General features: G+C 39.5%; 1 protein-coding gene across 1 annotated transcript in view; it reads right to left on the bottom strand.

Annotated features, from left to right (window-relative positions):
• Positions 1-927: 927 nt before the first annotated feature.
• Pde1a (phosphodiesterase 1A) overlaps positions 928-14,882 on the bottom strand; it is a 299,343-nt gene continuing 285,388 nt past the window's right edge. Inside the window, exon 15 of the mRNA XM_035446645.1 lies at positions 928-1,001. Within this exon, the coding sequence (XP_035302536.1) occupies positions 928-1,001 (74 nt within the window). The remainder of the gene's footprint in view (positions 1,002-14,882) is intronic.

Here is a 14,882-nt window from a genome sequence, read left to right as displayed (position 1 = left end):
TACCATCAATGTTAAATATAGAGATGGGCATGAGATGCTAAAGAGCCAGCCACTTGGTGATTTGATTTATTTCCAAGCTTCATGTATAAAACAGGAATCATAACCACCATGGGATTCTTGCCATAACATATATAAGATTTTCTCCAATGAGAATCTTCACAAATATTGAAGAATTACCTTAAAAGTCAAATAACATTTTAATTCTGTCAAAACAGAACCTGATGAGGCAAAGAATAACAACATCTCAAGGGTGTGGCATGCATCTTCAGCATTCTCCCCTGCCCCTATAGTACACCACCATCAATATTCCTTATAACACTTAGGATTTGTTTCTTATGCATTTTCTTGTAAACTTGAAGACATTTGCACTATATACACCACCCTTTCTAATTGCCTGTTTCTTGTGTATCCTTCCTAGGAAATAGTTTTTTTAATGGACATTAATATTAATATATCAACTCATTAAAACTTCATATTTCTACAGCATCATTCCTAGTGTTATCAGTTTGGCCATTTTTATAAACAAGTACCATTACTGTCCATAGATTTGTACCAAACATGGTATTTGTGTATATCATCAAGAACAAGTAGTCGCATTTCCTATATAAAATAAAAATAGAAGTCAGGAAATAAATAGTTCCCATATGTTGTAGAAAAAGTAATTCTACATCTTCTCCCATTCCAAGGATTCTTCACTGGAATCTTCTTCATAAACCCTATAAAATACAGCTTGTTATCATTAAAGAATTGAAACTCTAATTACAATTTTGTTCGTGATATTTAAAATTTAGTTGATAAAAAAGAATATTTAAATGAGGTCCTTTGTCTCTAATGGTGTTAGAAATTAGGGTGTTTTTTTCTTTTGTCTATGAAGTAAGATTACCTCTTATGTTTAAAACAACTGAGCTCTTAAAAGTTTGTTCAGACCTATGGATGTGTGTCAGCATGCTTTTCTTCAGCATTCCCTAAGTCTTCTGAGTTCTTATGAAGATCAAGTTCACCTAAAACATCAAACAAACAGGTAAGACAAAATTAGCCATTGGGAGAAAAAAAAATAACAGGCCATGAGATAGTACTTCATAAAGTGTTAAAGACTGGACTTTATAATGGATTTTTTTTTTTTAGTGTAGTTCTCCAAAGATGATGCTTTTTATTTTCATCCTGTGAGTTTACAGAATACAACAACATGTCTTCTCTTGACTACTTAACCTTTAAAGTTGCAGCTTGGTCTGGAAACACAGAAATAAAATACCTGAGATAAGCATCTATTAAGTCACACATGGGACTGCATGATTTTCCTGGATCATTCTTTTACTGAAACTAAGTTTAGACAAATCCTAATGACCAATGTCTTTAACCACTTACCGATTAGCTGCTATGAATTTACAACAAATGAAATAAATGTGAGTAACTAGTAAAGTTTCAGATAAAATAGTCTGTCAAAACAAATTAATGGAATTTATACTCTGAGAATTTTATATAAACTCCAGCTTTATATAAACCCTGAAGATAAGAAAAACATTAGTTCGGAAACTATTCCAATGCTTCCTAAGACGTTGAAGAGAATTGATCTAACATTGAATAATTAAGTTTCAGGTAAACATAAATGGAGACCCAGGTGCTTCCCAGACGAGTATCAGTGCAGTACTGTTTACACTTGCTAGACTGGGCAGGTACGTAGACTGACTATTCTGTAAGTGCAGCAGTGATGTGTTGAGATACTTCTCACTAAGGATCCTGGCTGAATACTTCACCCCAGCCTGTTGACAGAACAAGAACATCTGGCTGCCTTGCAACCTCCCAGAAATTTGCTGCTATATTTCCAGCTCTTGTTACATTCAAATATGTTCTCATGCAACCCTCCCGAGACATTTGCTCCCATAATGCACTGGTGGAAAGTCTCAGTTTTCTGTCCATTGGCTCAGATAACTCCTCACTCTTTTAGGTAAGATTAGATTCCATTCCCAATGTGCCCTGAGCTACAAAACTCTTTATTTCCAGGAAACTCTCTTCCGTTGATTGGGGGCGGGGGGGGGGGCGGGAAGCAATTCTACATCTCCATTGTAGGGATCTCTTGCATGGAATTTTCTTCATAACCCATTTCTATTTTCAGAAATTTAATATTTATATATTTGAGCTGAGACTAAAACATTTCTAACTAGGTTCTGAATCTTCTTCGACATTGTTCCTCACAGCTTGGTTTGTTCTCTGACATTTATCATCTTGGAGCCTTGGTTTAAACTTTGGACTTAATATCCTGTTATTTAAGACCAGATTAGAAAATAACAAAACAGGCTTTACTAGAAGAAAGTGACATGAATATTTATCTCATAAAAAATTTGGAGAGAACTTTTTACAATGTGTAAGGACACTAAACTTTACTTCACCAAATGATGTTATCTATAGCAAAATCTTATCAGTAATGAAAAATGGAAGAGGGATAAAATAAAATAGCAACAATGCAGCAATTGAAAAAGATGTGCAAAGATGTGCAAATAACATCTAAAAGACATTCTGTGTGTGAAATTAGAAAAGCAGTAAGCTAGTATTATGACCAAGCCCATACTTTGGCGATACCGAAGGGGTATCCTTCTTCCAAACTGTAAGGTACTGGTGTTTTCACATGTGTGTGTGTGTGTGTATGTGTGCATGTCACACACACAAAACTTTGCTCATGAAAATTTGAGGCCTCATACATCTAAATCACATTAATTATTTTAAATTCATTGTTTGCATAAGCCTTTGTAATTCATTTGCATCTTCCATGCATAAGCCACTCATACGCATATAATTTGACATCATCCTTCCAGGAAGGAGGAAATGACTGGGAACATTCATTCCCTCAAAGATAACTTTAGATAACCTTTTCAATTTAAGGTTTGTCTATGTAAAAGATTCTGGAAACCATGTATGGGATCCAGGCTTTCAGACCTTTCTAATACGATCTGGCCTCTCCTTACAGTCTGATCCAATGTGTGTTCTTCTTTTTAGAATAAAACATAGAAATAAAATACATATAATAAGAAAGAATTCCATCCTAGGCAGTGGTGGCACACACCTTTAATCCAAGCACTTGGGTATCAGAATCAGACCTCTGTGAATTTGAGGCCAACCTGGTCTACAGAGAGAGTTCCAGGACAGGCTCCAAAGCTACAGAGAAGCCTTGTCTCAAAAAACAAAACAAAAACAAAAATTCCATTTACACTGGAATATAATATCAGCACAGCAAGGGAATATAGTGATACACAGAGGTACTACCTGTATCTCTTTGGTAATTCAGTGAATGGCAAGGACTAACTGCATGCACAACACAACAGCACCATATTTTTTGTTACCTCAGCCCAAAGTAAAAGTTCAATCGACCTTGGACTTAGATTGCTGAAATAATGACTCAGTAATTTTTTATATATATGACAAAGAAAATTGGTATCAGAGAAGGGAGCCAGGGCTTTCACTGTTTGTAACAATGTGAGTTAGAAGACTTTAGTACTGGTTTGTAAGGGTGGTTTGGAACAGTGCAAAACTCTGAGGTGGAAAAGATCTACAGTGCTGTAGGCAGACAGTAACATGAGAGTCTAGTGAGAAGCTGGAAGGGAAAATGCCCACAGAAATGAAGAACTTAAAGACTACTCAGAAGCTTTCAGGTGGAAATGAACATTCTTTGGTGAATTGTAATAGAGACCACTTGTGCTACAGTGTGAAGAACTTACATTCTGGTACTCTGCCTATGATGATCAAGCCAAGGCACAGGCCCATCTTAACCTCCACTATGGGTTTGACATCACCCTAGACATGCTCACTGGGCATGGCCAATGTATTGATCTAGTGTCCCAATCTACCATTGGTCAATATGCCTATTTTCAACAGGTCTCAGATCTGACATTTAAGGCCCTTAAGGCATAAATTCCCTGAGACTCTTCTGCTTATTTCCACAACCTTACCAACAATCTGGTGAGTCATTTACAGACTTCCTCACATGGATCACTGAGGCAGTGGAATATAGGGAAGATCCAGGACCAACCCAGGAAGTTTTGATTAAGAAGTTGACATGGGAAGGGCTTAATGCCCCTACCCAAAATGTGGTGGCTACTGTGTGTAATGACAAGATCCATAAATGGGTCCTGGCTACCATTTTGACTCTTGTCTTGGCCCCATTGCTGCCCTAACTGCCTCCATCAATGCCCTGTTGTCAAACACACAACGGTCTTCTGACCGTCAGGGCCCTTCTACCCTGCCAGACCAATCCTGTTGGGGCTGTGACAAGCCTGGACTCTGGTGGCATGACTGTCCTAAGGAGCATCCAAAGACACACTGTCCCAGATGCAACAAAGGCTTCCATTTGGCTAAGGACTGCCATTCACAGCCTTCAGACTACCTTGCTCCTTTAAACTCCAGCTAGGGCATCCTTCAGCCCCACCAGTAGGAGGGAGTGATACCACTCTCAACGTGTTCTGGACACTGTCCCCCCAACTCTCCTATGATGATCATACATCCAAATGGACAACCTGTTAAAGGTTGATGGACAAAGGAGCAGATTTTACATCCTCACAGAAATGGAGGCTCTCCCATCAGCTGGGTTGGCAGACAACAGGACTCCCTAGCCACCGTATGGCCAGTCCACTAAAAGGATCTTGATGGCAACCAAGGTTCTTTTTCCCCCATAGTAACTAAAGTCCCTTGTAACCTTTGGGGAAGGGACGTTTTGGAAGATATGGGGGTTGTCCTAACCACAGATGAATGTGCATTTTTCAATTACATAAGCCATGACAAAATAGGCCTCTCAGGGTTTATGCAACACTCTTCTTCAACAGAACAATGCCCCCAATTCTAGAGGCCACTGCCCACCTAGAGACCACACAATATTACCAAATCCTATACCCCTCTCATGGCTCTCTGATGATGATGTCTGGATGGAGCAGTGGCCCATCATTAAATTCAAATTGTCAACACTTAAGGACTTAGTAAAAAAAACCAATTAGACCTGGGGCATTTAGAGCCATCCACTAATAGACACAATATCCCCATTTTTGTCATCCTAAAGAAGTCAAGCCATTACAGACTCCTCCAAGACCTGTATGCCATTAATGCACAAATGGAAAAGACAGGGACAATGCAGCCTGCCCTGCCACACCCTAGTACCATAAATCCTAATATCACATTGTTGTATTAGATGTTAAGGACTTTTTCTTCCAAATACACCTTTTACCTCCAGATAGATGCCATTTTGCCTTTATGGTTTGGGAACCCAACATGAGTAAGCCTGCCAAGAGATATCAATGGACCATATTGTCTCAGGGCATAAAAAATAGCCCTACTCGCTGCCAATTATATGTTTCAAAGGCATGTCAAAACATCCCAGAGGATGTTCTACTTGTCCATTATATGGATGATATTCTCATTGCCAATCCCGATGCTCACTACCTAAAAAGGACATCCCATGCTCTCCTGCACAACCTAGCATCCTTTGACCTACAGGTTGCCCCCAAAAAGATTCAATATGCTGCCCCCTTTACATTTTTGGGCTTCTCTATTGCCAAACAAATACTTCCACTTTCATTCAAATTAGTCAGCCCAATATACACTGGCTGAGCTCCAACAACTATGTGGCACGTCAATTGGCTCAAACCTTTCCTCCTGATTACAGATCAAGAGAAACGACATCTTTTTTCTCTGTTGGAGGGCCCTACATGCCCCTCCACAAAAATTCAACTAATGTCCAAAGCTATTACTTTTCTTAATAAAATTGTTTCTCTGCTATCTACTTATTCTCTGGGTCAACATGACCCTAAGAGGCCCCTCTTGGCCATTGTTCTGTGAACACTAACAGGTTTCTTGGAAGCCTTGAGGCAATCCAGACCTTTGATGTGGCTACACCAGTCCTTCTCTAACCTTCATAAAATCATCTCTAAATTTAAACAAGCATTTAGTCTTGGCTTAAAGGCTCAAATACTAGCCCCTAGGACCTATAACCGGGAGCCTGATAAGATTATTCTCCCATTCTCTCTCCATTATTCCCAACCCCTTTGGGCAGACTCAATCAGCTTTCAGGAAATGGTCTCTAGATTCTCTGGCACTATAGATAGCCACCTCCCACAGGACAAGAGGATTATCACCCTGTCTTTACTCCTAATTAAAATAAGAGCTTTTAGCTCTCCCTCTTCTACACCTATCCCCTGAGAAACCTTGGTCCTCTCAGACTCCAATAAAGACAGATATGGTGTCCTGATACAATGCATAGGTACACAAGATATAGCACACATTGTCCATAACCCGGGATCAGTACAGTTGGGTGAACTATTGACATTGCTTAAGGTATTTACAGAATGACAATCAGAATCTGTCAACATCTTTTCTGACAGCCAATAGGCTGTCCAGGTGATCCATGTATTGTCTCTTTCTCACATTAAGGAGTCTATAAGCCCCTTACATGTCACCATGAGGTCACATCAGGATGTTTTGGAACAGAGGACCCACCTCTGGTGTGTGTTCTATATTCAGTCTCATTTCAAACTTCCAGGTATCCTTGCCCGAGGCAATGAACTGACTGATACCATGATCATGGCCCTGATATTGACCTCTTGGAACAAGCCATGGTCCTCCACCAATGATTCCACCTCTCCCCTCAGAGCTTACATAAACTCCTTCCTGAACTTCCCATCTCTCAATGCAAACATCTAGCTCTGTCCTGTGCAACTTGTGTCCCGCCCCTTGCACCCTTACCGCCCCTTAACAGAAATAGAACAAACCCCCAAGGCCTCTTACCAAATACAATCCGACAAATGGATGTCACCCATTACCCCCTTCTTTGGTAATCTCTGCTACATCCATGTATTTGTGGATACCTGCTCTTCCTTCACCTATGCCATTGCCCTATTGGGAAAAAAGGTCTCCCATGTTTCTAAGGCTCTCAAGTCTGCAATGCTGATCATGGGAGTATCCTGGGCCCTAAAAACTAATAATGGACCTTCATATACTTCCCAGCAATTTAATGGGTTCATTGATTCCTGGAAGATAAGTCATACTTTTGATGTTCCCTATAACCCTCAGGGCCAATCCATTGTAAAGAAAACAAACAAAACCCTCAAAGATCTTCTGGCCAAGGTCACATCACCAGATGCTAAACATGTCCCTCATTTGGCCCTAACTGAGACCCTATTTCATTTAAATTTCCTCACATTTGATAAAAAGGGCCTCAACTCAACATGTAAACATTGGGCCTTCCTGCCCCAAAGCACACCCCTTCCTCTGGTCTCATGGCAGTACCCTATCACCCTTAATGGCAAAAGCCTACCCCAATGTTAACCCGGAGGCGAGGAGATGCATGTGTTTTTCCACAGGGCACAACATCATCAGTATGGATCCCTGCACAAGATGTGCAGCCTATAATGGAGGACCCCGAGGACATCAAGGAAGATTCTCAGGTCCTGTCCTCTGACATTGGGTAATGCTTATGATCCTGCCTTTGCTGGTGGGGATCTTTGATTCCCCTCCCACTGGTTGTACAATGCCTCCTTTGCTCCCCTGTATTATGTCTGTGCTCCCATGTTAATCTGGGAGATGCAATACTTGGAAACTGGGATCTCTGTGACCCTACCTGTAGTTTGGACATTTGACACCTTGTCTTCATCCAAAGGGGCTGTTATTTTACTGACACCTTTCTATATACCAACACTTTAGGACCAAAACCTTGTTGGTTAATGTTACACAGAGTGCTAATGTGACATGGGGCCCCACCTCAGGCATCTGTTTGACATCCTTTTTCCTGTGTTCTGATTGGGGTATCTTATAACTAATAATTCTCTTTAACTGTTTCCTACAGTGTATTTCCACACTCCAGATTCTCCTGGCTGTTCAATATCCAAAACATGGCCCTCTTTGGGAGGTCTTTTAGGTCTGGCTCACAAAAACTCCTAAGACATAGTTTAACAGGCATTCCTCACACCTGGGATTGCTCCCTAGAGAAGTCATTCTCAAGGGATGGTAGTCAATAATGGGTAAGGACCTATGAGACAGGCCAACCTAAAACAGACATGGTCCATCATACTGGATGCTCTCTGAGGTGGGGACAATAAGGCTGAAAGTAGAACTTCGACACCAGCTAAGCTACATTAAAAACAAAACAAAACAAAACAAAAAAGGGTAAATATGTAGGAAGAACTGCAGCCAGCCTACCCAATCTGCTGTGGTCCTGTCCCTGGTGTCCAGACCAGTTCATATACACAAGCACATGAGCAACAGGCACTTCCTCACTGAGCCAAGCTGCCAAGCCTGCCTCCAAGCCCAGAGATAGTGCAGGAGGGACACTTGACCTAGAGAGACACCTGACCTGGAGACACCAATTGGAAAAGGACATATGACAAACTCAGCACCTGAGCCAATAGGACCTTGGGAGGAAGTACAAAGACAGGCCTAACTTCCTAAATAAATGAGTCTATAACACGCTCTACTACTCACTGACACCCAGTGCCTGAGTCATTGGTGCTGCATCTTCTCACACCTTCCCACAAAGAGTGTCCAAATAGGGTATCCTGCAACACTGAAGGATTATAAAAAAATTGAACATTTCCTAGAAAATAATGTGTTCAAAGTTGAGATCAAGGAAGATGTGGTTGCTAAAGAGATAGAAGAACTTGAAAGAAGCCGAAGAGCTTGAGATGTAATTGAGAGGCAGAGTGCAGAACTAACATATACAAAGCCCTAGATCCAATCCTCAGTACTGTAAAATTAAGAGAAAGGAAAAATAAGAAAAAAGTAGAAAGATGAGCAATAAGAATAACAATTAGAGTAACAATAAGCCACCACTACCAAATGGTTTGTACTGAGGCAATAAGAATGGTATCTTGAGCAACGTCAAGGGTCTAAAGGGATAAACATAATTGAAAGATTAATTGAACATAATAGAGTGTTCTTCTAGCATAGGATGACCTAGGGAAGTGTTTCACCTGGTTCATCACTCAGGTACTTAGAAACATCTGCAGACATAGTCATGGGATCCTATCCACTTAATGAGCTGATAGCAAATCTCTGCACTGTCCATAAGATGATAGCTTTGCAAGAATGCAGAGTAAAGGAGTTTAGGGATCATGGCAGATGGGCAAGTGCATGCAGTGTGTGTCATGGCTGAAGTCCTTAGATGCTGGCCCTCGAAGTGTAATGTCTGAAGCTGTGAGAATGAATATGAACATGCTTTGAAGACTCCAGAAAGTTAGAGTTGTCAGGAACACGAAAAATAACACTGAAGAAAGTTTTAGGCAGTCAGTAGAGCAAGACCCAAAGAGAGCCCAAATTACCAAGGGTGTAAGAACAGGGCTTTACACATTTCAATGTATGCCTCAGAAACCAGACACAGAGCTATAGAATTCAGCATTTTTTCCTGTTGGGTTTTGGTCTTGCTTTGGTTCTAGCCATCCTTTTTTTTTTTTTAAATCATTTCATCATTCTTTGGAATGGCAACATTTATTCTATAACATTGCATATGGGAAGCATGCAAGCTTCTTTTTAAACTTCATAGGAAGTAATGATAAAGTTTACGCTGACAGCCAGCCAGGGGCTGAACATCTGAAACTGAGCCAAAATAAATCCTCCTCTAACATTATTTTCTCCAGAGAATTTTGTCACAGAGACAAGGAACTGGAGTAACACAAATACATCATTTCATAAGCTTCAAATTAATAAATTGCCACATGGTTTTACCATTGACTTCTTGATGGTAACCAAGAATAATGACAGTAGCCTGTAAAATTTGAGGGTCTATGAGATCTCATTGACGGAAAACTCAAAAAGAGGTAATCGTTTCCTGGTTGTGGGGTTTTATTTGCCAACATGTGGTGTGTAGTTGAGGCAATGTTCCCGTGTTATATGGTACCTATATATAAACTCCATTTAGGCTCTTTTTATATGTGTATATTTTAATAAACTTTCACAATAGTAGGTTTCCATATGGCTTTTCAGAAGGGCTTTAGTGTTAGCTGTCCCTTCTCCATTTCCTCCTCTACTCATCTCTGCATTTGAGCCTTCCTATTCCATTATTCCTCTTTATTACTTTCTATCACTGTGCTCTATCCTGCCTCTTTGTAAAGACCCCTTATTATTTTCTTTGCCTCCATGGGTATTTCAAATGAAAGATACATATCTAGCATGTCAAAGCTACCATCCACATATGAGAGAAAGCATGTGATATCTGTGTTCTTGGCTCTTTACCTCACTAATGATGATTGTTTCAAGTTCCACCCATTTACCTGCAAGTTTCATAATTTCATTTTTCTTAACAGTGGAATATCGTTACTTTGCGTAAATGCATCACATTTTCATTATCCATTCGTCAGTGGAAGACATCTACATCATTTCTATTACCTGGCTAATAGAGGTGCAAGGGACATTTGTGAGCAAGTATCTCTGTACTCCTTTGGGAATAAGCCCAAGAGTTGTATAGCTTGATTATGGAGTAGGCCTGTTTCTAGCTTTTTGACAAACCTCCACACTGGTTTCCATAATGGCTGCATGCATTTACACTTCCACAGCAGCTGCACATAAGAATTCACAGAAACTGTGATAGGGTGAAAAGATGGGCACAGCTTCAAGCCAGGGAGGTTGACACAAAGTCCCACCCTTAGCCTGAGTGTTATGGACATTTGATAGCAGCTGGAAGAGAAGTGTCAGTTTTCTTTAAGGCTGTGATCCCTGGTAGGTCAATTATGCTCTAAAGAAGACTTCCCACCCAGTAAAGTTAGGGAATCATATAGTCAACTGGGTACTTATTTTTTTAATCAAAATAAAATGGTAGGATAAAAATTGAGTCTGAAAGTTGTGCTTTTTTAAAAAATCTTTTCTTTACCTTATATAGGCAGAACAGTTAGTTGTTCATGTTATTGGTTTTGTGTACATTCATCTAGATCAGTTTCAGGGACTGAAACTTGGAAATAGTAATGTGCAAGTGGCGGAAACATTTTGGCTGTGCTCTGATGAACTGCATTTTCTACTCACATTTCACTTTGGTAAATAAGCAGAAACCTTCCATTGCTTTTCATTTTAAAAATGCACGATTATATCTACGGTAGCAACCTTCTTCTGTGCCTGAGTGGAGACTGGTGTATATAACTAAACTAGGCTTTGTAACCGACAGTTCTGAAAAAGAAAACCACTGCTGTGACCTACTCCAGATGGGAGCAATGGTGTCACGTTCTCCTTTACCTGGAGAATAGCTGGGAATGTGGGTGGAGACACAGGAATTGCATCTTTAGTTTGAGAGGCATAGCAGAATCATGCATTGCTGTCACTGTTCATTTTAAAAGTCAAGAAATGAAGATTTTGATTTTAGTGTGGCACTTCATAATACAAGATTACTATCATAAAGAACCATTTCCTAAACTTCTATAATTAAACAATGTAGCAATGTAAAATCCAATGGTGAATTCACATCTGTAACCTTACTGATTATCTATATCCTATGGTATTCACAGTTTTCCATAGTGTTCTGGGTTCATATGTTTAAAATTGTGTGTGTGTGTGTGTGTGTGTGTGTGTGTGTGTGTGTGTGTGTGTGTGTGTGTGTGTTTGCTTACTTGGGGCAGGGGCATGTAGAGGTCACAAAACAACTTAAAGGAGTCAGGTCTCTCCTTCCACTATGTGGGTTCTGGGGATCAAACTCGAGTCATCAGGCTTGGCAGCAAGTGTTCTTACCCACTGAGTCATCTGACCAGCTCTGGCCTGGTTCCATGTATTTTAAGAGAAGCTCCCAGATGGGTATAGTAACAATATAGTTAATTTTAAAATTAACTATAAAATTTTAAATTAAAAATGTTTATGAGTAGTTAATACATGATCCTTTCTAGCTTAAGTTAGTGATGAAATCTATTTGTACTTTAACACAAATGCATCAGTATGTCTTAACTTATTAAGTCATGGGCAATCTGGGTAAGAAAAGGGACAGAGCATAAATCTATAAATATGACATGTTAATATTAGTAATCACAGCAACAGTGAAGACAGAAGTCACAGAAAATGTCCATTGTACTCCAAGTCCATGCTTAGGGAGGTACACTTCTTCCCACTTAATCATCAATTTCATTTTGTTCAGCCTCTCTCCCACATGTGGGGAAGATCCGAGCCTTCCACTCTAAAACTGCCCAATGCTTCACAACCCTGAAAATGTTACTCACACAGGCTGAGTCCCTGACCCAAGGTGGGTAAGTGTACACTACTTCAAACAAGCAAGAATATGCTTAGGTGTCTGGAAAATGTAATTATAATGTTTCAAGATGAAAAGCATAAATTAAATGTGATATTTTTCATTTCCATGCTAAGAAAATCTAAAAAGATTTCACACTTAGTTCTCTGGGGATGATAGAGTAGTTTGGCAGCAAGAAATGTGGGCAGCATTTTGTTAAAAACAAAAACAAACAGTAAAGCAAACTAAAACAAACAAACAAAACCCTAGGATTCTCTTTTCACTAATGCTCCTGACTGTAAATACTATAATAGTACAAGATAAGCTAAAAAGTACTCAAAAAAAAACAAACAAAAGTCTAAGACCCACAAAAGTACTATACTTTTTGAGAATTTCAAAATAAAGAGATGCTAATGTGTGGAGGAGCAATAACAAGACATGGACTACTAGGAGAAGAAGGTCATTAGTGTTAAAACCCAGACATTTGTGGTTCTCTGTACTCAAGAAATAAAAATGTGTAAATGCTGTCATTTTGTTTTGACAAATTCTTCAACCCACCACTCAGACCAGATCACCTTCTGCAGATCTCAGTGACCTGGAGTTTTACACAGTGCTTTCCATGCAGGATCAACCAGAGTCAGAGTAATGTCTCGTCTCTTACCCGAGACTTCCAGCAGCCTGCCTGTTACTGTTAATGGTCAACAAGTATTATGCGGCGGTAACATTGTTTGTTCCTAACTGGAGGAGGAGACTCAGGAAATAGTGTGTATCTATTTTTCCCAAATTTTAGTGTGTTTTTTTTCTTCTCCCTCTTCCTTCATTTATCTTGTGAAAGCTAAAATCACTTACTATAAGACTGGAATGCAAATGTGTATCAGCCATAGAATCAGCAAATCACTTACATTGTGAGAGCAACACTTTTATATGAATCTGTAGAGGTCACAGATTCCATCACTGTTGATACACAAAAAAATTCAGCAAATCCTGGTGGGATGTCTGATCATAAAACATTTGTTGTATTACAAAGTTTCCCCCTTTTATAGCATTTAGGTCTATAGAAATCTTAAGGCCATTTTCTTCTCAGGAGGCTTTTGTGCTGAGGTAGAAGTTCTTGACTTGTGGGTCATGACCCCTTTGGTCATGACATTTTTCACAAGGGTTGGCTAAGACTTTTGGAAAATAGGGAAATTTACATTATGATTCAGAACAGTGGCAAAATTACAGTTATGAAGTAGCAATAAAAGTAATTTTATGGTTGGGGTCACCATAACATGAGGAACTGTACTAAAGGTTCTCAGCATTAGGAAGGTTAAGAACTACTGTACTAAAGTGAAAATGAAGAATTCTCAATTCCTTAAAAATTCCTTAATTTATTTCATTTACACCTTTACACATCAGACAACTCTGTCCATGGTTCTGATGTAAGCTAATTCTATTTCCATCTCTTCATTCTCTCATGTAGAGAACTGGATGGATTTGAGAGACAATTGGGAGAGATAATCTCTCTGACCTCTGTACACACACCACCATGGCAGAAGTGTGCCCAGCCAGCACAATGATAACAAGTGTAAAAAATTTTAAGGCATTTTGGAAACTAAGTTTCCACCAAGGTGGTTCTGTTTCTACCCACTTCCAACTTTAAAGTTTTGCTTAATAGTTTAATTTTGAAAGAGATCACAGCCAGCAAAGAGGTTTAACAAGCAACAAGAAAGACCTAGAGATGATGAGGTTGAGGCTGGGGTAAGCTTTACCCATGGCATAGGCCCTACCTGATCTAATGACAGCAGCTGCTCAGGTAGATATTCTCCATGCTCAAGAATAATCATATACCCACAAAGACCACAAGGGGACTCCAGACTTCTCCATCACAGAGCTAGGTAACCACATCCAGCTGCCTTTTGCCTGGATGGCAGGTGTCTTAGTTACTTTTCTATTGCTGTGGCAAGACACCATAACTAAGGCTAGTTATACAAGAGTTTATTTGGGGCTCATGGTTTCAAAGGGCAGAGTCCATGACCATGATGTTAGGCAGCATGGCAGCAGGTCAGCAGGCCTAGTGTTGGAAAAGCTGAGGGCACACATCTTGAGACACTAGGAATGGCCTTATTGAAAGGCTATCTTGCTGAATCAAGGAAAGATACTGGAGTTCACTTTTGAGATAAAGTTGGCACACAGCACTCCATTTGACTGTTAGATGAAGCTGTATCATAGCACACTTTGTTGTGTACTAAACATCATAAGAATGTTTTCCCACAGCACACTTTGAGGAAGCCTTTCTTAAGCTCTACAAATAGACTTGAGGTATGAGGCAAGCCCACAAGACTAAGTGTTGGTGTAGAAAACACAGACCATTAAACACTTCTTATAAACTGATTTGTTCAATATTTATCACAAATACTGAGACAGATACTTTTAAAATGAACACCACTTTATAATAATGGAGTCACAGTTCAGAGAGAAATTGTTCAAAAATGTGTAACTATTACTGACAATAGCAAAATTGAAAATTTCTGTTTCAAAATTCTTGAGTTTAACACTGTATTATGCTGCCTTCCTGGTTATAATTTAGTTTCTCTGATGTTTATGTTTTCCCTTAGTATACATAGATGTCTTATCTTTGGATTAAATCTGGTTGTATAATACAGTCACTTTTGTCCTTCATGGGAGAGAGTTAGTAAAATGCAGTTCTTTGTAGAATTGTTATTCCACCTCTATT

Source organism: Cricetulus griseus, chromosome 6 (genome assembly GCF_003668045.3).
Source record: "Cricetulus griseus strain 17A/GY chromosome 6, alternate assembly CriGri-PICRH-1.0, whole genome shotgun sequence".
Lineage (NCBI taxonomy): Eukaryota > Metazoa > Chordata > Mammalia > Rodentia > Cricetidae > Cricetulus > Cricetulus griseus.
The sequence above is the reverse complement of the archived record's forward strand: the minus strand, read 5'-3'. Positions and strand labels throughout refer to the sequence as shown.